This window comes from Protopterus annectens, chromosome 16.part0, assembly GCF_019279795.1.
Source record: "Protopterus annectens isolate FY-2018-M chromosome 16.part0, PAN1.0, whole genome shotgun sequence".
In the NCBI taxonomy this organism is placed as follows: Eukaryota; Metazoa; Chordata; order Ceratodontiformes; family Protopteridae; genus Protopterus; species Protopterus annectens.
Genome location: NC_056750.1, coordinates 743379841 through 743403853, shown reverse-complemented (window position 1 = coordinate 743403853; position 24013 = coordinate 743379841). Strand labels below are relative to the sequence as shown.

The 24013-nt window shown below is 38.4% G+C and overlaps 1 protein-coding gene across 4 annotated transcripts in view; it reads right to left on the bottom strand.

Annotated features, from left to right (window-relative positions):
• The window catches only part of ASTN2 (astrotactin 2), a 7150955-nt gene that overhangs the window by 4254769 nt on the left and 2872173 nt on the right, over nucleotides 1-24013 (bottom strand). For all 4 annotated transcript variants that reach the window (XM_044057934.1, XM_044057931.1, XM_044057932.1 and 1 more), the window contains one exon: nucleotides 14699-14866. In XM_044057934.1, the coding sequence (XP_043913869.1) occupies nucleotides 14699-14866 (168 nt within the window). The remainder of the gene's footprint in view (nucleotides 1-14698; nucleotides 14867-24013) is intronic.

Sequence of the window (24013 nt, the reverse complement as noted above, 5' to 3'; positions counted from 1 at the left end):
TTGGCCATTGCCAGCTGAGTTATTAATTAAAAATACGCAATACTTTCTGTAAGAGCCATGTTATGAAGTTATGTCACAATACTATGATGCATCAAATGCCCTAAATTTTGGAGGGTTAAAGTTTTGTTAGGAGAAGGAATGCAGCATACGAAAATTATCAGATGCCAAGGATATGGCAGTACTTAAAAAAACAGATATATTTAGTAATTAACACTTAAACTATACATGTATAATACAGGTATAATATGGAAACAAGGAAATATACAATATTTGCATCATCCTGGAAGGAAGCAGATGTGAATTCTACTATCCAGGATGTTCAATATGGATTTAAAAATCTTAACATCATTCTGTTTAGAGACACCACTGGGTAATACTGATAGAATGAAAGAGCTGTCAGTTGACAATATCATACTCCATTAGCTCTCCAGTTTTGCTACACACAGGAGTGTACTCACTCATTCTGTTCAATCTGACCCCCCCTCCTAAATGTTCTGGGGTAAATTATGGGCCATGTGCTGCTAATTGAAAATGGCTTTTCTATCTCCGTAAGTTCATTCTTCGTGAAATGTATGTATTGGTAGTGGGGATCAAAATCTAGGGCTTAAATCTAGAAGAAAGGCTGTAGGGACTAGAGGTAATAGCAGAAGAAGCATAAAGCACTTCATCCACTGACACTAGAACATGAGTAGAAGAGTAATGACACTTTGTGAGTCTGTAAATCGAGTCAAGAACTGAGTGCATGTGCATGTCTAACATTTGATACAGAGGTTAAAGAAGCACACACAAATAAGGTTGTAAGATTTAGCCCCTGTGGAACATGGTTTGTTTCCCTCAGGCCTCATTTGCTTTGAGCAAGTCACTTAACTAGACATTGCTCCTAGGTTGCCCCAGAAAAGTGACCGTTTCCATTGGGCCTACCTCGCTAACAATTATTATTATTGCTATCACCATCATCAGCAACAACCATAGGTAGACAGTAATCTCAACAGGACACATCTAAGCAACATATCTCTACCAAAGGAAACAGAAAAAAAAAAGATATGCGTGACAGCTGTCATGATGCTCCAAGTGAAAGTTATGAAAGGATGAAAGGTCACCAGGCTAAGTTGAAAGGACCAAGAATCTGTACAGTATCCATAAAAAGACTCATCACGGTCTCTTTACTGATGGCTGGAAGCCATCTGGTTTGGCTCTAACAATTCAATGTCAACTGGTTGACTTTAAACTAGTTCATGTTTTACTTCGATATGCTGGCACAGTAATATCACTATATGTACAAAGCCACTCCACTCTGCACTCCTTACATATTGATGATTGACCATGCTAGATATGTGCAATTTTTTTTTCTGATGAAATTCTGAAGTAAAAGGAATGAAAGCGCTAAATGTGACTCCTGTTTTTTCTTTTTAAGTACAGTACTTAAGTACTACAGCTGACAACAGTAGTGGTTTTAGTGTTTAAGTTTCAAGTTTGCAAGTGCCTTTGGTATAGTATGTTTTGGTATACATGTGTAATGGCTGAGGGAAAATAAGCATGCAATATGAAGACTTGCCTCCTGGCAAAACATGGTAACCGTTGTGCAAGTTATTTTCTCAAGCCATCATGACTGTGCTTCTGGTTTAAAACAATAATGTTTCAGATGTTCCGATGGAAAGCTCTGAAAACAAACAATTAAAACCAACACAGTGATTACACTATTTCAGTATTCCTAATCTGTTCTTCAGGTGTAAGTAGTTACGTTTACATTTCAAAGTTTTATAATTTCTTTTTGATGTAAGGTTTAAGACTTTTTTGTTCTCTTGAATATTTGACTTTGACAGTATTGTTACATGTATTTTGACTATGAAATGCATGCATGCAGCTAATGTAAGGTGGAGACTGTAAGATACCCGTTTAATGGTTAAGATTACAGAAATGCTTTTAATATTGTTTCAGCGTACGCTACAAGCCACTGTAATATGTGGTATGTCATGTTAAATGACAGTAAAGTTATGCAGTCATTTATTGTGCCGCAATTACATTAAAACATAACTATTCACAAAAGTAAATAAGAGGAATTATTTTTTTGCTCTGATTTTGCATTTTAAAGACTTGTCAGTGAATATTCAAACTTGAACTTTTCTAGAACGCGAGAGGCATCTTTTCTCAAGACCACTTCTGTACATTGCTGAAAGAAGTTGTCAGGCAACACAAAGTGGACAAGACTCATTAGTGACAAGCTTTTTTTTTCTGTGTTAAAGGCAGACTGTTTTGAACATGTGTCTGTAGTTTGTCTGAAGATGAATGTAATAATATTCTCTAGAGCGGGCAGAAATCTAGTAGCAAGAGCTCTAAAGTTGAACTGGTGGATTTTATTTGCATCTCAACTAAGTTATCTTCTTTTAACATGTTAAAAGAGGAGACAAAGACCCATGAATTCATAGGATTGGAGTAAGTTTGAAGCTTTCCAGACTGGAGAGAGACAGATGATGTTTTTGACATTTCATTTTATCAATAACACCAGGACTGTAATCAAGACAGGGGAAGCCAATTTAGGTATTATTGTTAGATATGCGCTTTGATCTTTTCAAAGTCCATTTACAGTAGGTGAACAGACTACTTAGACAAATGGATGTCACAGTATGATACCATATGTTCTAACACTTTCCAGTCTATTATTTCAACTTTTAATTTTATTTTGGATTCAGGCACATTTTACTCTGTAAAAATGCACCTAGCACCTATCCTGAAGGGAAATAAGGTTCAAGTCCAGTGTTTCATTTTATTTCTGTAATGGTACAGTTAATGGATGTATTTTTCTAATACTATTCAAAATGTGGAGTATGATCACACTCATATGACTGGGTAAGTGACATCAAATTAGCCAATCTGCAATTTATTGCACTGAGATGAAATCTCCGAAAGAGAAAAACAAGATTTCGCATGATATATTAGAATTAATTGTGGGACCATTTATGGTGAATCATTTCTAATTTGACAGTACAATGAACATACAGGGCACATTCAAAATTAATCTTTACACTACTGGAACTCTGTTTTAAAAACCTTTGGCTTTATGCAAGTAGGGGGGCCCTTTTAGCCTTCCTTTTACTTGGCCTTCAGTAGTCATCTGGCATCTATGCTTCATGGGATGTCTTGCAGAATTTCATAGCTCAGTAAAGTAAAGTAAAATTAGACTGCATATTTGAGAAGGTGGTAGCTCAACAGTTCCACTAAGGAATGTGGTAAGTTGAACTGATTTATAGTGATAGTACCACAATAGCTATATATTTTAACCACAATGTATGACTACAGTCAGGCAACAACCATGCAAACAATTTGTCTAAAATATCTGTCCAAGACGGATCAATGTTCTGACAATAATACTTAAGTCTTCAATACTGAACTTAACAGGGTCGTCAGTAATTCTAAAATACTAAGCCACTCGCTATATTGTATTGGCATGAGAACTATATTACAATATTGCAGTGCTACTAAACTTAAATATATTTCCTTTTTTCGCAAATGTGCAGGTTAGAAGCTAGTCAGGCATGAGATATTTGACACAAGACTGTATTACATGTTTTTCATTACTACAATTCTCTGTAAACATATTTCAGTACTGATTAACAAGATGTTAGCTTATAAAACTGAGTCATCGGATTTTCTTTGTACTAATTGCCTAACCATCGCTTGCTTCCATTTCCTGTCATAAAGCATATTCTTTTTACAAATACAGGACTAATTACAAATTATATCAGTATACAAGTACTACTTCTGGGGAGCATTCACTCTAAAATAATTTTTTTTCCACCTGTTACAGCTAACCTGCATAATCTCCTGTTATGTATGGAAGTATAGTCGGACAGTCTTACTCATAGTTCTAAACCAATCCAGGACAAATCTCAACAGAATCAAGGGCAAATCCAGAAATAAGGACAGTCGGGCACACTTTCAAAATATTAGTACTGTTAACTTGAGATATTGAGAGAATAAGAAAATGGGACCTAAATGCACTTTCTGAAGTAGAAGTCTATAATTCTAATTATTATCACTATTTAGTAAGTGAAATTTACCAACGTTTCTTCAGAAGTCACCAGTTTTAGGACGGATTAAGAGGGACAAAGCTAAAATTTGAGTGAAAATCAGGGACATCCCTGAAAATCAGGAACAGTTTAGAGATTTGTTCTTAATGGTCAGATGGATGACATCGTGCATCCAGAGCACAACAATAGAAGAAGAAATGGGTGAACGTATCAATGCACATATGGTATTTTGTAATATTGATTATACAATGAATGGCCATTACTATTCCCAAATGTGCATGCTGATTGGCCAGCGTGCCCGTTGTAAATCAGACAATATACCAAATGAAAAGGTCCGGTCGCCTGGACTTTTTTCCGTTGGTATATTGTCCAAGTTTTAATTTATTTTATGTGCTGTTTTTAGATGCTGTTGCTTTAAAAGTGAATGCCTTGTGGATCAATTAGGATTCTGCATTGTCATGTAATTGGTACTAAAATATAGTTTAACAGAAGTTCATTTGCTTTACTTTTCTGTGTGGTGAATCTGTGTGGTGAAGCGGTGGTGAACACTGTGAAAGTGCTAACTTTTAATAAAACCTGTGAATTTTACAACTGCTGAGCCACATCTTTCTGCCTGTTACTAGCTGTGTTTTTGCTTGGAAAAAAAAAAAAATATATATATATATATATAGAGAGAGAGAGATACAGTGGATATAAAAAGTGTACACACCCCTCTTAAAATGCCAGGTTTTGTGATATAAAAAAAAAAAAAAAGAGACCACAATAAATCATTTCAAAACTTTTCCACCTTTAATGTGACCTATAACCTGTACAATTCAATTGAAAAAACAAACAAATCTGTTAGGGGAAAAAATATAAAAAATAAAAAACGTGCAATACTCTGGTTGCATAAGTGTGCACACTCAAATTAATACTTTGCTGTGTGTGCACACCATACCTCTCAAGTGTACCTCATTACGAAGAATGTACCTCATTGAGAGTCTTAAAAAGTTCATGTTCCACATTGAAAGACAGTCACACATTCAGTGTTAGGATTTTTTTTTAACTGAAATCCATGGTAAATAAAAACAAATCAGATTAATTCATTAAAATATCTTCTTTATAAGTAAGACTAGCATATTTTAACCATCCTAGGGCCTTCCTAATTGAAGTTGTTAGAAGCCATTAGCATGTGTTCCACATTTTGCCCATTTGTTCCACATTATGAAGGCTAGTGTTCCTCATTTTGGAGATGGAAGGTTAAGAGCTATGGTGCACCCCCTTAAACTAATACTTTGTTGAAGCACCTTTAGATTGAAAATATTGGGTTGTCACGAATTCCTGAGTTTCCCCTTCAATTTCCAAATTTCCCGGGTTGTTTTCAAACTTTTTTGGTGATGTCATCACACACAGGAGGCTCGCACAATGTCAGCTTCGTGAGCAGACTGCCAGCCTGTCAGAATTTGGCTGAGGGCTGGAGGGGGTTTGTAATACTGTCTGACTGTGTTTCCCTACGGCAACATGTGAGAAAAGTGGGAAACTTTCATTTAAAAAGTCATTTTCATCCAACTCTGTTCTTCTTCCTGTCCTCAGTAAGTGTTCTTATTGCTTAGTTCTAAAGTGCTGTTTGCAATGTGCTATTCCGCTACTACTCATTAGGAAGAGTAGATTTTATGTTTACTAGTTCCAGTGCTGCATTTAGGGAGGGGGATGTTCTTTCAGAATGCAAATTAAGCAATAAGAAGTGTGCGTCAGTTAAATTCTGCTGCTGCATTTACGGAGAGACACGTTCTTATTCTTCCTGTCCGCAGTAACGTTCTTTCTGAAGCATCATTTGCAAGTGTTCTTATGCAATGTGTTATTCTGCTGCATCTATGGAGAGACAAGTTCTTAGTCTTCCTGTGCCATTTGCAAGTGTTCTTGCTTAGTTGTGAAGTGCCATTTGCAATTTTACTGCTGCTGGAAGTGTGTGTATTTGCTTACTTTGCAAAGGGTTGTTCGTGGAGAAGTGTTCTTAATGTGCAATCCCAATTCCACTACCCATGAAATTGTTTGTACTGTTTAATGCTGCATTTAGGGAGGGAAGTGTCCTTATTGCCTGATTTGCAAAGGGTGTGTGTTCTTGCTTAGTTCTGAAGTGCTATTTGCAGTTATGGAGAGAAGTGCTTAATGTCCAAATGCATTTAGTGAGCGTGAGTGTGTGCGCATGTGTAAAATGCCCCAGCTAGGTATAACTGGTGGTTAGAGTTACTCAGACCCAAAGCCTATGCTTTTGGTACAGGTAGCAAGAGCCTAAATTCTCTAGCCATACCACCACTTGTGATTTGGGGAGTTAAGTCCAAAGTTTTACAGAATGTTTGCCTCAGACTTGTGGTCTGTTCTTCTTGCAATTTGTGGTTTTCTGGCAAATCAGTGAGAACTGAATTCACTAATTAATTATAGCCATTTACGTTTCAGTCTTCCTAACTTTCAGGAAATCCATGGTAACATAAAACATTTTATTATATCAACTTTTCTAAGATTATACAATCAATGTTTAAAATGTGCCCCTGGTTTTGAGCCTTTGTCCCCACTCCACCCCCCCAATAAATTTTAGCTTTTTCCAGATTTCCTGTGCTGCACAGTTCTTCAGATGGAGAGAAGTTTAGTGCTGCTTCTGCCAAGTCTGTTTCTGTTTGTTAGTAGCACAACAGGCAGAATATTTGCTTTTGATACAGAAGGCTGTGGGTTCTACTCCCACGGTATGTAGATGGATTGCTGATACTGTATTGTGTTGTACTTTTAAAGGGGGGTGGATGCTGCAAGTCCTGAGAATGTCCACTTTGGTGGAGGTACCTCTATGAACCTGTTTATCAGTTTGCCATCTCTTCCCTAATGCAATATTACTAGCTTATCATTTTTTTTAATGTAACATAATCAATTTATTCCTTAAGGGCAACAGGCACTTTATTTGTAGATGAAACAATGAAATATAAAGTTATTTCCTAGCAGCAACCTCTTCATTACTTACAGATCTCTTTAATGTGGAATTATTTAGATGACTTTTACTTCTCAGAGATTGTGCATATTTACTGATACTGGTGGATTGTAGAAGCTTGAGTAGACTTTTATGATGGAAATGTTCTGAACTGGGCAGTTTTGTGATTATTGGTTCATGCATTTTGTTTCATTGCTTACCGGAACAATGTTCAAAACAGTAAACTTAAAACTTGCTTTAACAAGTGTGCTGTATTATACAAGGAATATAATTTAATACAGTCAGGAAGGTGCATCAAAGAACACATGTATGTTTCATGTGCAAGGGGCCTATAATTTGAAAACAAATCAAAGGAAATCTTTATCTGCCAATGGCCAGATGCATTTTCTTTGAACGTGGGTTTCAATGCTGTTTCAATGAATTTGAGTTTCAAAGGCAGAGAAGTTTTAATGCTATACCTGTTTTCATGGTGAGACCGTATTGCTTTGTTTAGCAGATATCTATTTGTGTTGTGCTATAAAATATTAAATATGTTTTAAATGAAATCCAAATAATCCTTGTAGGAGTAAAGCAGTATGCAAATTACAGGGTTTATGGTAAATGAGGGGACATAGCCAATTAATGGGACATTGGAATGGCTGCAGGGGGCAGGGCTGTGTATGGGGGCCCCCATCCGACCATGATTTTGTGAGTGGGGAAGGGTGCCAAACTCAAAGATATCCCCGGGCTCCACAAACTCTAGCTATGCCACTGATCAGTAGGCCATGGAGAATGACTTTTGGGGGGCTTAGCAAACTATAATATTCTTTTGCTAATACTAGAATATTGCCTACCAGTAAATGCCCTACTTTTACCACAAAACCCACTTACTGCACGTCACCAGAAATAAAATCCTAAGGTTCATCATTATCTCCCTTCCCAGTAAACATCATTGCTATACATTTAAAAAAATGGCTACCATTTATTACAGGGTCTTGGGGGGGGGCATATTTTAGTTATCTGTTCTTCAGTTTGCATTTGAAAGTCGGTATCCCACAATTCCAGTGAAGTGGGTGGGGTTACATAATTATGTATGCAAATGTTATGTTAATCAGCATAGATATTTGTACCTATTTTTCATGGGTCTTTGTCTAGATTTTTGATGTTTCCAGGTTGAGAGATATGATGGTGAACTGCAGTGACATTGCCCTTGCCAAAGGGGATGATGATGCATTTTTTTGCATTGAGTTTTCACCCATGACTCTGGTACCATTCGTTTGTCTGCAAGTTCCTCTTGGAGGATGTTGACATCAATAGGGGACTCTATGACTGCAGCAAGTTTGCAATCAGCAAAGTTTGTCAGCCATAGATCCTTTCTTTTAGCCTGTACATTCGAGAAGTATATTCCAAACAATAGGGGCCCCAGCAGAGATCCCTGTGGGACACCAGTGGCTATGGGTCTACTGGTGAAGGTAGAGTCACCTATTTTGACTGTGTGCATTCTACTGGTAAGCCAGATTGCAACCCACCTGACACTATATCGGTTGATCTCCAGCTGGGTGAGTTTATCAATGATGCCTGAGTGGAAAATAATGTCGAAGAACTTGAACAGGTCCAAGTAGGCTGTATACAAGGATATGCCTTCGTCCAGGGCTTTTGTGACTTTCACAAAGAAGTGCACCAAATTCAAGAGGCAGGATCTCTCTTTAATGGATCCAAACTGGGTCAGGTCTAGTGTTTGGAGGTCTCCTATATCTTTGTTGATAAGGTGCATGATTATTCTTTCTATAGCCTTGCAAATTAGTCTGGTCAGGCTTAAGGGTCTACGGTTTATAGGGATTGTGGAGGCACCTCCTTTATGTAACAGGATGATGGTTACTGTTTTCCTTCAGCAGGTACAAAACCAGTGCTTAGACTGTGGTTAAAAAGAGTACTCAGCAGTGCAGCTAGTTCCTATTTTGATCCATTTAAAATGCAACCCGAGATATTATCAGGTCCCATAGAGGCTGTGTTTTTGGCTTTGCAGTGAGCGCTCACGACCTGCTCCTTAGAGATACTAGGTGGAGGGCAGGTGGTACGGATGCTTTTGGGGGATATGCGGCAGGGAGGGGGGGGGAGTAGTTTTTCCTGAACCCTGTCAACTAGAAGGTTGACTATTTCTGCTGGTTCAGTATAGGTGGTGCCATTAACAATAAGTCCTGAGGAGATCCTGTTATTTCCTTTAAGGTTTCTGATGTAGCTAAAGAAGGCCTTAAGGTTATCCTTAGTGAATGAGGCTAATTTGGATTCATAATTAGCTTTAGAATGCCTTATGAGGTGTCTTATTTGGTTGTTTTAGCCGAGGAGGGAATGCTTCCAATTCAGAGACAATTCCTTCCTTGTCTTGGATATTAACTTGAAGCTATTAGTGCTGTCACATATTAGATTGCAATTGGCTTTGTAGAAGTTTTTTAGTGTAGTTGCTGCTAATGGGGGATCAGATGTTACTGTTACTTCTAATGAGACTGATTTTTGATCAGACCTTACTAGGGAGGGCTGCACACATGGGGTGATGCAACGATCACCCCTGTTAGTGAGCACCAGATTCAGAATGTTTGGCCCCCTTGTGTGGGTGTCAAAGAACTGGTCCAGGGCATTGGAGTTGATGAAGTCCAAAAATCTTTGGGCAAGTGTGTTAGTACATGTATAATTTACTCAATCTATGGATGGGTAGTTAACGTCACCTAAAACCAGGGTGTTTGGTTCTATCTTGAACAATTTAAGTAGATATAAGTATGCAGTGTGGGTATCCTGATTCATGTAAGGGGTCCTATAACTGGCAATAACTTGGAGAGGGGTCTTCCCTACAGTCAACTGGATTAGTTCAAGAGTTACTACAGTTTAACCAATCTGAAGGTGTATTGATCTTTGAAGAATATTGATACACTACTCCTTTAGTTCTTGCACTTTCAGTTTGTGGTCAGAATGTGTAGAAGGCATTATAACCAGGTATGGCCAGGGTGCTTACCCCGGCCTTATACCAAGTCTCTGTGACTGCACAGATGTCAGTATCTTCTAAGGTGAGGGCTGCTTCCAGTGAATGCAGTTTTGGGTTTAGACTCCCAGCATTTAGCAGCATAACCTTAAGGTGGTTTTTTGAAGATGTTTTTACATCAGGAATTTTGCTGTTGTGACATTGCCTAAAAAAAGCACTATGTGGGAAGCAAGAGCCTTAACCAATAACCAAAATCCCAGAGGTTACAGATGAAGACCATCTCTGTCAAAGCAGCATGGTATATCTACCATGTATTGGATCCCCTTAGAATTATATCCAAAACTAAGCCAATTGCTGAAGTCAATCATTTTTTATTTATATTGTGGTCTCATCTTAGGTGATGGTAGCTGGTTGCTCAAGGCTAGGGACATACCTGTCTGACACACACATTCAGAAAGCTCAGTTATGTCTCTCAATATAGACCACTGAGTTGCATCTCAAGTCATTCACACCAAAATGAACCACAAAGTAGTCATAATGGTACCTGATGTGGGGAGACTTGAGTGCGTGTGTGATCTGGTGGATCCTGGAACCCAACAGACAGCTGACTGTAACCTGCTACTTTGTCCACCCTGGTGAGTGGGACATCTATGCGTCTCACTATGGAGTCGCCTATGACCAAAAAATTTGATTTAGATGCGCTTTGCCTTCGGGGCTTATTTGGTGAGACATTTGTGCTTGTTGTTTTATGTATATTGACTGCTGTACGTACTGTATTAGGTGTAGCACTGCAAATAAAATATACATGCATAAACATAGCCCCCATAATAAATCATTACATACCTAAATCAACTACTACAGATGAAGTTCAACTATCAAAATAAAATCAATTAAAGAAAACAGACTGCAAATAGTTGCTCACAAAACAGAATTTCCTAGAAAATGTAGCAGGATATAAATATCTAAATTAAGAATTAACTATTAACACAACTGTACTAGAAAACTAACAAATCCAAAATTTAATCCAAACTTCTCATTTAAAACAAGAGAGAGAGAGAGATAAACAAAAAGGAGGGGGAGAGACAGAGAAGTAAATGGTAGCACTATAAAAGAAGACAGAGGAATACATCAGTGCTAAATCAGGAAAACCAGCCATAAAATGTCTGGAAACCACTTATAGCCATATACAGTAAATAATATATGCAAAAATTAAAACCATTTTAAAAATAGGAAAGAATATTTTAAACTTAAAACAAATCAAATCAGTCATATAAAAGAATAAAAATAAATACTAAAATTAAAAAATGGAATATGTTGTGCTCTGGAACTTAGTTATGCTTGTTTTCAAAATTTACAGTACAAGATATTTCATTTTTTAGACACCAGAATTTGTGTGTTCTACAGTTTGGTTGACTAGAAGCAGACATGGATAGGATAAACCATAGGATAGTCATGTTGCTTCTTAAAACCTACTTTAGTCTCAGTTAAGCTACACAGAAAAAAAAATGTATGCCATGAAAGAAAAGATTAAAACCTACAAACTGCTGCCACATCCTATGTTAAACTCCTAAAATTACATATATAAAATTATTTTACCAAAACAGTTAAATTTAATGAAAATTAAAACATAAATAATGGACAACAACAAGCTAACTGCTAAATGGCAAAATGAAGCCAGTCCTAATGCCATAAAATCATTATTAATTGTGGATACAATATATCCTAACAGAGTATATTCTACACTATTAAAGTTCTTCTTCTTTTGGCTTTTCCCAGTTAGGGGTCGCCACAGCGGAACTCCGGTCCGCTAATGATTGGCAGTAGATTTTTATGGTGCAGAGGTGCCAGCTCGATGCCCAACCTTCAACGAAGGCCCGCCCATTTATGCATGTCTTTTGAACGCAACTCGACCACTGGGAGGACATGCAGACTCCACACAGAAGGCTCTCCAGCCAAGAATCGAACGGGAGAACCTCTTGCTGTGAGGCGACAACGTTACCTGTCTGACACAATTAAAAGGACTAAAAATGCCACCACAGACTAAGCTTGGAAAGCCACCAAAAGAACATCCCAGTTACTACAGACAATAACCTAATTTATTCAACACAACTTGGTATCTGACCTGGTCACAGCAAAACACATGAAATTTTCTCATTAACTAAATCCTGGCTGGAAAATGCCAAGCTTCTAGGCAACTTCCCAAAAAACAAATTTCTCAAGTTCAAATCACAATAAAAAAATAAAAGCATTCTTTGCCATAACATAACTAAACGCTGCAATTCATATAGTTCTGTTAGCAAGACTACTAGGACTTATCATAGATGAAAACCTGAAATATGACAAACATTCAGTAAAAAAAAAAAAAGAGAGACAATTTAAAAACTAGGCCTTTTTTTTACATAGCCAAGCTATGTTTTTTATTTACTTATCCATTGTTGACTGGACTATTTCCACTAAGTGAATGACCTCTTTTCATGGGTATCCTGAGGTAGTACTTATTCTACCAAGGGAAACTTGGCAAGGGTATCGGGGAACTTCCCCTACACTTTTTGATTGGTGTTTCAAGATCTTTTATAGCCATCTGAGCAAACACCAGTTCAAAAGAAATGGGACATTGGTTTAAAATTTCATCTAAAGGATGACACTCTCAAGAGTGCAGCATATCCTTTATACTCCACTGTAGTGTCTGCAATGCATTTACCTGGTACGGGAATAGAACTTACAGCCTTCTGCACCAATGGCGAGTATACCACTTGTTGTCCCACTAACACTAGGGACAAACCCTAGCGCACAGACCAAGGTAGGCAAATAACAGCATCAACCTACTTGCTTCCCAATCGTAGCATATGCCTCACCCATATTCACTAGTCTACAATATGCTTGTGCAGTGTTGTAATGAAAGTGATAAACTCACTGCTAATGTTCGTTACATATCACTATACTGCTTGACACTAAAACACCATAATTAGACTGAATTTCCAGGTATTGGCTCATAACAACCATCCTTAAAGAGTATTCTACAGCACTTCCCAAACACATAACTATGATTAACAAATTCCTACTCATCTCCAACAATTTTCACAGTGCTGCAGGTGATGTTCTTTGTTCTAATTACATCACCGAAATACAGAATTGTACTTCTCTAACTCTGTGACATATGAAAGCTTACAATGGCTCAACTAAAACTGCATCTTAAAGAATCACAGTGATGTTCACATATATCACAAAAGATAGCATATTCACCCTAGTAGTACACTCTTTACCACTAGCCACTTGCCTCCTACCTCTAGTCTTATCACTTTGTTTTGAATGCTGTCACTCCTATACCATATCATCAGGTTTCTATCTTTAAATGGTGTCACCTACTTTTGAAAGTTGCACAGACTCTCAACTCCTGTAATGCTACATTAAATTCTCACTGTGTATCATCTTGCACCCTGCAAAACCATAATTTCTGCTGTCTGTGGGTGAAGTTTAGCATATTTTAGTTGATTTACGAACTAAATTGTTAACCATATTGCTTTCAATAATCTGGAACATCAATCAGATGAACTAGATCCCTGTCCACTAACACACTATTGCCAAACCATGCATGCATGGTGCTCATTTTGCACCCCTGTCCCATTAGCATTTCTTTACATCTGCTTCTCTACCATGTGACCTCACATCTCATCAGAGTTGGGATCCATATTCTGTAGTATGCCTCTCCAGAAGTAATTAAATGTATAGGTAACCATCTCAGTGGTGCAGAGTGATAAAGTCTTTACTTCAGTATTAAATGACCTGGGTTTGACTAGTGAGTCCAGATGCTATCACAGGTACCCTTGCAGATGGGAGGGAGTAGCTGAAAGTCGTCTCTCACACATACCTGGGGAGGAAAGCAGCTCAGACTGGTATATTACTGCTACCTGGTGGAGACTGGATTCATGCTCCCCACATGGAAGGGTGAAATAAAAGTTGTCAACCTATAACAGCATAAGAAAGGATGTTTTTCGAAAGCCTCATGTTCACCATGCTTACAGCGGTCTTCCAAAACTATGGCAAAAGGTGTGCTGGACGATTCCTTATTTTACCTGCAAGCTATGCAAATGTATAAAGTAATATAAAGCCCATGATGATTATTTCTACCAGCCAGATTATAATGTGGATTTACCACCTATTTCTAATGAATGCTCCTTCTTATATTCTGAGATATCCAAAGTGGGGTCCAAATATACCTGACATCAGAGAACTAAGAAAACTAAAACCTAATATAAAAATTATGCTTTGGCTAAATTAGATCATATTACTGATATGGGTTATAAAAGCATGCTTTGATAAATCATGATGATAACTTATTTTGCATCAACAACATAAATATAGAAATCTGTATATACTAGTGCAAGTGTATGACTTTCACAAAAGGCATACAAATCCCTTCCGTCTTGCTGCACATTTATCATCAAATAAGTATGTACAATTAAAGTCTTTATACCGTCTAATACATTGCAGTAAAGCACAATTTTATTTTTGTTCATTGCAGAAGATTTTCGGCATGGTTCCTTTTATATTCAATGCAGTTTTAAATTGCTTTAAATGTGGTTTCTTCAAAGCTACCTCAAAGAAGAAAATGAGTTTGCATTTCATACCTATCAGTACACATGCAAACTCATTGCTACTGTACAAAATACAGCATAACCGGAGGAAAAAGAAAAGGCAGCACCAACTGGTTCTGTTCAGAATTCTGCTCTTTTTTGAATACAAATGAACTCAGTAACTTACCAGTTTCATGATCACACAGCTGCTCACAGGCATCAGTTGTCTTCTGACCACAGAGGTCTCGTACCCAAGGTGATGTGGAGTTAATTTGATAATACAGTGACAGTTTGGCTGGATTTAACCAGTCACTCACATCCAGATAGCTTCCCTCACTTACAACAAAACTGCTTCCTGCAAACAAATGAAAAAATGCTGTGTGAAATGTTTGCTTGTATTAAACTAAGAGTTCTTTTTAAATATTTGTCCATGCAAATGAAATCCATCTGCACTTAATCATAGCAAAAAATACTTACAAGCAGTGTTGCCATTATGTGTAATAATTTTCTGAACAGCAATATGTGTTTATCTCTTTCTATCTCAGCAAGTGTGAATATCATGAGGTAAGGAAGGCATTGCTGCATGCTTTTTTTTTGTATCTTATGATGTTAGTAGGAACAACTAAAAAGTCAGAAAACACCCTTGCATTTCCAGGTGATACTTACAGCTGGGATGGAAGAAGTACAAACAGAGGAAGAGCATTTCAGAGATTTAAACTGCAAACAAAAATGCAGAAGAAAACAATGTATAATATTGATGTTACCTGTTACCCATCTAGTCTTGCAATATATGGACCTAAAGATCTAAAATAAATTTACATTAACAACCTACTGCATATATACAGAGTTCCTTAAATATCATAGTGTTGAACAGAAAATGCATAACACTGCTGTTATCTTTCTGGCCTTGCAATACATGCACTTGGTCTGAACTCTCATCAAAGTAACAACCTATTGCATTTATACAGAGTTCCTTAACTATCGTGTTAAACAGAATGCCTAATCCAAAAGCAGATGCAGCTTAAATAAACGAATTTAAAAAAAAACAAACTTGTAGATAAGAACAATGACTATTTAAAAGTGAAATGAGTACTAGAAGATAGAATTCTAATGAAACAAAAGTGTTATTGTATGAACAAGAGAAGTTGTATTACTGTAAGCAACAATATCTAGTATTATCACAGTCCGAGAACTTGCCCAGAGTGGTTACTTGTTCAGATCCAGCAGCTGTATGCAGCACCATTATCTCATTTAGAGTATTAATTCACATACGCACAGTCAATTTTCCAGTATGTAAAGGTAAGCAGATTAAGTGTGTAACAGTGATTAAAGTAACGGTCAATGGCATAAGTATAAATTAAATACAATGTATTATCCTGCTACAATAAAATCGCCAAGTTTGCTACCAACCAAAAGTCTTACACCCACCACTGCTCCTCTCTCCAACAACTAAAATGGCTAGAACTACCCAATCAGCTCACCTATACACAACTATCCCTTGCACATAAACTTATTTTCAACCCCTCCCTCTGTCCCTCCCTCTCTTCTGTGTTTAAAATGCACATACCTGATAGAATATTAAGGTCCAACAACCAAAATCTATTAGAAGTGTACAAACCAACCCATCCCCCAGGCAAATATCTTCTCTCACATGGGTTAGCTCGTCTCTGGAACTCTCTACCTCCATCTATCCGTACTACCTCTAACCATTTTATGTTCAAACAATCTCTTCATTCACATCTACTTTCCCAGTGGGAATGCTCTTGCTCCCACCCTACTTAACTATACTGAACATCCCCATTTCCTCTTACTCCTGCTTACACCCTTGATTTCTCTCTCTCATTATCCATAACTCCCACATTCCTGTTATTACTATAGAATGTGCAAGAATACTCTGCACTCTACCTCTCACATTCCTGTTATTACTATAGAATGTGTAAGAAAACTCTACACTCTACCTCTTGTATGTTGAACTCTCTTTATGAAATAACTTTAGTAGAATTTTGAATTTATGTATAATCCCTTTTAATCTGCTATCAGTTTTAACACTGTTAAATCAATTGTAATTGTTGTGCATTGTATTTGTCTACTTGAGATTTTTTATAATGTTTAAGTATGTCTAATACCTACTGTAATCTATATTGTCTGGAGCTTTTCTCCCTAGGACTCCATTGAAAACGGGTTCATTTTGGCCCAATGGTCTATCCTGGTAAACCAACTGCAAATAAATAAATAAATAAAATAAATAAGTCAAGTGCATAAAGCTGAGTTTCCAAAACAGCTAATCATAGTGGAGTGGACTGTGATAATTTTCTGAAACTTCCCAAAAAAATCTGACTTGTTATGAACGTTTTATTGTTTGACAAGATAAGATGCATGTAATACAGTGCAAACTAAATGAACAATGTGTTTCCACGAATGTAACTTTGACACAATATTGCATTTGCTAAAATTAATAAATCAAGTTTATATCATGAGTGACTTTGTAAAAGAAGCAGCCCCTAAGCTCTCAACAGAAATCTACAGTAAGAACCAAGACAGAGGTGTTGTATGTGGCTTATCTTCAAATTTCAGTAGTTCACATTGCATTTTGTTAATGCCCAATACATCTCTTTCAATACATACATCATTAAAGTTTTAAGGATTTAAATTTAATTAATTTAAAAAAGACCAGGCATTTATGTGTTTACATGTGGATGTCTGTGCAAGGAAAACTGTACTGAAAGAATTCAGAATGAGCATAAAGGAAATATCATTCAGAAGTTTTAAAATCCATTACATAGTAGTTTCACTTTTGACCTCCAGAGCAGTAAAGAACCATGTTCAAACTGCAGGAAAGCAACATACGAGTGTTTTTTTTCTTGAATCTTACACTTTTAAGTAATTCATTGTCTGTCTAAAAAGTATTCATTGGATTTTCCAGGAAGCCATTGTGTTAGCCCTGTAACGAAGAAAAGATGAAGGATTTCACATAGCCTTTCTTTTCCAGTTACAACTGGTATCAAATTTGCAAGTTTTTATCCTTGCACACCAACAGCAATTTGAATACATGACTTGTCTAGAAGTAGATCTAACCACTTGCTACTGAAGGCACACAATGAATGATATTTCTTATTATAAGCAGTACTGGTTTCACTGAGGGCTGGATGTCTTGCTATGTTTATTGGTTTCACTGAGGGCTGGATGTCTTGCTATGTTTACTGGGTAAACCCAGAGGATATATAGTCCCCTTTTGGTGGAGATCAGTAGTTCCACTTCCACAGAAAAATGGTGGACTTCTGTGGAATGCATAAGAAGTGTCTGAACTCATCTTTTTAAATTTGAAAACATGAGAAAAAAAGGAAAAATATATAATAAATAATAATAATAAACTGAAGAAAATTGTAAAGATTTCAAAATCCTTGTTAATTTTAGAAGCCTGCTGCTTTCAACAGTATGTTTTGCTCTACGTCAAAGTCAAAAATAATACTTGTTGACTGTCCTTGACAGTTCAGTCTTCAGTGAACCACAAGACAATTAACCACTATCCCTCGTCATGATTATATATAAATAGTCGGTATAGTAGAAAGTATGTTAGACTGTACATGGGACTAAAGAATGCAAAAAGTAAAGTAAAAAATGTCATAAGACTAAAGAAATAAATGTACAGTAATATGATTTTTTTAAACATTTTGTGCTCCTCTTTAATGACACTGCTGTTTAATGGACATGTCTACCTATCAAATGGCACCTTAAATAGAGCGGTGTCCAATCAGCAGGAGAAGAGCTAAACCCGTTTCTTCGAACCTCAGAGGTAAGCAATTTTGCAAGAGGGAAAGCCCCAAACATTTCCCTTCATATCAAAACTTATATCACTGTGATGTCTTCCAAGATATCATGACACAGCCAAGAAACTCCCTCACTAAAAAGTAAGAATTTTCAAAGTGGCTTGCCTGATGAACTTATATATATTTTTTTTCATTTACATATACCGCATACATTTTCTTTCCTTACAACTATCATTAAGTAGAACACTGCATAAATTGCTTAGTTCATACTTTCTCTTAAAACTCACTCCTTCTCCTGAACATTACTTTGCATGTATTGTTTCCAAAAATTTCATTTATTTCTACGTAATTTGTTCCTTTCCTTTTATAAATTCCCATTTTTGGATCTTTTAAGTCTTTTACAATATTCATTACTTACAATACAGTTGGCTTAGATTTTGATTTCCATTTTCTAGTAAATAGCACAACGATTAACATAACGCACAACGATTAACATGATGCACAATGCATATCATGCACTATATCAAAGTCTGCTATAGAATGTTTGGGCATGACTCTGGAAGTCAGATTTTTCTGTTCTCAATGGTACAAAAATCCATACATTCTTTAAATAGTAATTGCTGTGTGTTACTTCAAACCACCCTTAAAAACGTACTTTCTGCAGTTTCTTTTTAGAACTACCGAATAACAGAAAGAGTTTTTAAAGGATACATGAAGGAATTCACATGAACTGAGTAATGCCTGGGCACTAAGCTACAATGAAGACAGTCCCCTTTGGAAAATGCATTGAATACATTTAAATAGTTCTAAAAATGATTAAAATAGCTGAATTTAAAGATTCATTGAATGCTATCTTTATTTATACAGCGTTTAACTACTAAAACCACCTAGTTAATTCCATCTTGAGATAAAATAAGTTGAAAAGTATAGTTATGTAAGAACTCACCATAACAGTAGATTTCCTATTTATCACAGTTGCAGAATTCTTGCAAAAAGGATATCTTGTTGAGGTAGCAGTATTTCTGGCCAGCATAACAAAGCCTGGGCTCTTCCAAGCACTGTAGGTCAGACATATGTCCCATGCCTGATGTGCATGGTACATAACTAATGGATGACCACCAAATCCTCAGAACTGAATTTCCCTAGAAGAAAAGGAGTAGCCAGAGAGGAAGAAAGGAAAGATGGTACATGTACATCCAGAAAAAAGACCCCTCAACAAGAAGAAGAAAAAAAGAAAAAAGAGGGGGTAGGAGGGAGGGACAGAATACTTCAACAGTGATAAGTAGGACATCTACTGTTATGGTAAGTTCATACACAACTGCATTATGTCCTTACTTACTCACAGTTCCAGTATTTCTTACAATAGGAAGAGGAACACAGCTACTGTAAAGGATGGGAGGAAGAAGGAACTTAAGTAACCTCCAAAAAGCCAAGGAAGACTGACCTCACAAAACATGCTTGGGCCCTAGAAATCAAATCCAACTTACAGGTTCATAGGTAGTAGGCTACCTGCCTTGCAGGCCATTTTAATCCTAACCAGTTACTTTTTTTGCTTGAAATAACCTGTCCCATTTGATTTTAAATTGGATTTACCCATCCTATGGTTGATAATTATATATTACCCCTAATGAGAACTGGGATCATCCCATAGATAATTTGAGAGGATGCATGCATGGGATAAAGCATTTTTGGAGTTGTCTCTGTCCATTAGTAATACAGGGGGCAGTTCTGGGGTAGATTTTCATAGGTAGGTACTAAGCTATCTGTCCTAGGGCATTTATAAGCCTAGCCAGATTTTGTTGGCTTTCGCCTCCCTTTTAGACTAGATTCCTGAGCCTCTGTCCAGCAGGGCCATAGAAATCATCCCAGGAGCAAATTTACGATTACCCATCCACTCGTCAAGATTTCTGTTGAAGAGGGTCAGTGAGGGGCTCTGCCTAACATGGACTGGGATTCTATTCCAGAGTGCGGGAAGCCTTTGGGATATGAATCTATCCCTCCAGCATGCCCTATTTATTGCTGTGTTAAGGTTTAAATCCCTGGAGCATGTAGCTGTAGTGGATTTGGTTTTCTTGAGGTGGAGTATGTCGAACAATTCCAGGTTGAACATGGCCTTGTATGTCAGGCAGAGATCACCTCTGAGTAAGCGGTAAGCAACTGAGTAGAGCTGGAGTTTTTTTTAGTCGAGCTGCATAGGGCAACTGTTTGAGGCCCATGATCCTCTTGGTGAGGAATTTCTGAGGTCTCTCCAGCTGTTGCAGGTGTCTGGTAAGGTACATCCTAAATGGGGCATTGTACTCAATTATGGGCCTGATAAGTGATGAGTAGAGGGGCACAATGACCTCTCTTGATCTAGATGTGAACCCTTTTGTGATTAGGTGGGATATATAGAAGGTCTTTCTAACCACTTTGGCAATGTGATTGTCAAAGGAGAGGTTACTATCTAAATGGGTCCCCAGATCCCGGATTACTTCTTCCGTAATTAGTGGATTTCCTCCTATATGGTAGTTTGTGGGCTCTGTTTTTCCCAAAGGGGATGACTATACTTTTTTTTGCATTTAGCTTGAGGCCAGGGTTCTGAGACCAGGTATCAGTCTCCGTAAGACCTTTCTAGAGGATGCTTGTGTCAGCCGGAGAGTCGATTATGGCTCCCAGTTTGCAGTCATCTGCGAACTTGGTCAGCCACAGTCCTCCCGTGTTTGCCTTTACCTCAGAGAAGTATATACTGAACAAGAGTGGTCCCAGGACTGATCCCTGGGGGACATCACTTGTGACTGGTTTTAATGTCGGACATGGCACTCGCAACTCTGACCATGTGAGTTCTATCCCTGAGCCAGTTTGCAACCCATCTTGTGATGTATGGGTTGATTTTTAAGCTGGTAAGCTTATTTATGATACCTGAGTGGAGTACTGTGTCGAAGGCCTTAGCGAGGTCTAGGTAGGCTGTGTGGACTACCTATCCCTCATCTAAGGCTTTGGTAACTGTTTCGAAGAAATCAACTAGGTTTAAGAGACAAGATCTGCCCTTAAAGCCGAAATGGGTAGGGTCCAATGTTTGGAGGTTCCCAATGTCTTTGTTAATGAGATCCATGATGATGCACTCCATAGCCCTGCAGACCAGGCAAGTCAGGCTTATAGGGCGATAGTTCCTGGGATCCGTTGTGGTGCCACCTTTGTGGAGCGGGATCTCTGTTGCTGTACGCCATTCTTTGGGTACATAGCCTGTGGTAAGGCTGAGTTGGAACAGTGAATTCATGTGAGGGTTTAGTTCATTTTGGAGCTCGTGTAATACGCAGCCCAGGATACCATCTGGTCCCATTGATGCTATGTTTTCTTACTTTGGAGAGGGCTGCTTTCACCTGTGTGTCTGCAATGTCTGGGGGGACTGCATTCTTCTGGGACAGACACAGGCCCTTTTGGGGGGGAAGGGGGGGGTGAAGTTTGCACTGAACCTGTCCATGTAGGCAATGTCTGTGGGTTGTGTGTTTTGTGCCATTTTGCACCAGCTCAGAGCAGATCTGAGAGCTGCCACCCAGATTTGTGACGTAGCTAAAGAATGCCTTGTGATTATCTTTAGAGTCTTTGGCGATTTTTCTTTCGAAGCTGGCCTTTGATGATTTTATGAGGGATCGAAGTTTCTTACTGGTACTGATCAAGGACGCCTTCCCTTTATGGGATTTTGCCTCATCATGTAATAGCTTCCTCCGTCTGTTGTATAGCTTGTTTATGGCCGGGGTCCACCAGACTGGCCTCCTGTTCTTGGAGGAGTGAGTCTTTCTTTTATTTGGGATGGCACGATCCATGCATTCCTGTAGGTGCTCATAGAATGCATTTGTAAAGGATTCTGCGGTTTGGGTACCATTTTCCATTAGGCCGGGGGCTTTAAAACTTTCCACCTCTGTCTTGAGAAGTGTGAGGTTTGCTTTTGAGAAATTTTTCACAGTGGTTTCCTTTGCTGGGGGTGGGTCGGGATATGGATGTCCTTTGTGATAAGTTTATGGTCTGATCTTACCAACGAGGGATTTACCTCTGGTGTAGAACATTGAGCCCCATGTTGGTGATAACCAAGTCCAATATGTTGTCCCCTCTTGTGGGAGTGGTGACCAGTTGTTCCATGGCATTTGAGTTTATAAACTCCAGGAACCATTGGGCAAAAGAGTTGGACTTGAGTAGTTTTCCCAGTCAATGTTTGGGTAGTTGAAATCCCCCAATATCATTGTGTTTGGTGAGACCTTCATATTCTCTAATGTTCTCAGGAATGCAGAGTGGGGTTCTTGAGACACGGTGGGTGATCTGTAGCAGGCTATGAACTTGAAAGCAGTTTTGCCTACTGTTAGTTGCACGTGGATGGTTTCTGCTGTCTTGTGCAATGCCACTAACCTGGAGGTGTGGGTATCCTTGATGAAAATGGATACTCCCCCGCCTTTAGTAGTCCGGTCCAAGTTCTGGGGCCAAAAAGAATGGTATGAGTTGAATCCTGGTAGTGCTGGGGTGCTCTCTGGAATCTTGATCCAGGTTTTTGTTACTGCACAGATATCGATTTTCTCCATACTGAGGAGTACCTCGAGTGCATGCATCTTGACGTTTAGACTTCTGGCTTTGAGTAGCATTACCCTTAGTTTTTTGTTTCTGGTATTGTCTATGGAGGTGGGTTTGTCTTTTGGGCTTTGCCTAAAAAAGGCACTATGGGGGTGGCAAGAGCCTTAGCCAGTATTCGAAAGCCCAAAGGTGACAGGTGCAAGCCGTCCCTGGCGAAGCAATGTGGCTTGTCTAGCATGTCAACCCAGGCAGACAGACACTGGATCCCCTTTGAATGACACCAATAGCTTAGCCAATTGTTAAAATCGATCATTTTGTCTTTATACTGCAGCATCATTCTTGGTGAGGGCAATATGCTGTTCACGGTCATACTGGCCTGGTCTACATGATCAGAGAGCTCCTCTATGTCTCTTTTCATGCAGTCCAGGGAGGTACACATCTCAGGTCATTCACACCAACATGGACAATGACAGAGTCATATTTGTAACTGCTGTGGAGTGACCTGAGTGTGCCTGTGTTATGTGGCGGATCCTGGCTCCTGACAGGCAGCTTACAGTGACCTTCTCCTTGTTCAGTCTGGTGAGTGGGATGTCAGTGTGCCTGACTATAGAGTCTCCAATTACTAGTGTATTAGGTGTGTTATTTAGCCTTAGGGGCTGCGACTGTGTGGCACACTGACTTCATGAAGTTCGTGATATGTGTAAGTTGTTGTGAGATGGCGGTTGCTTGGGTGTCTGCTTTGGAGGTCTCTGCTGCTTTGGCAGATTTTTATTTAGAGCCTCCGAGTATGTTTTTGTGAGTTTGTGTGTCTCGTTTGCTGGTGCGTTTGGTGTATGTGAGACTGGTTTTGTGGTGTGAGTGGTTTCCTTCTCCTCCTGTGTGTGCCAATCTTGGATTGAGAGAGCTCGGCCTCCAGTTTGGCTATATAGTTGCATCTCTCACAAATATTTGAGTTTGTTGGAAGAAGGAGAGGGTTGTCTGTGTACATAAGGCAATTGTAAGATTGCATCAAGTTTCCCAGATTCACCAGCTGGACTGGAGAGTATACCTGAAACTGCACTTTGGACATGCCTGGATAGTTTAAGGAACTGGTTTATTGACTGACTGGAATGGACGAATAGGGAACCTTGTACTTATGGATAGTATCAGGGGGTGTATTGCTAAAATTTGCTTACTGAGAAATTTGAGCAAGTGCT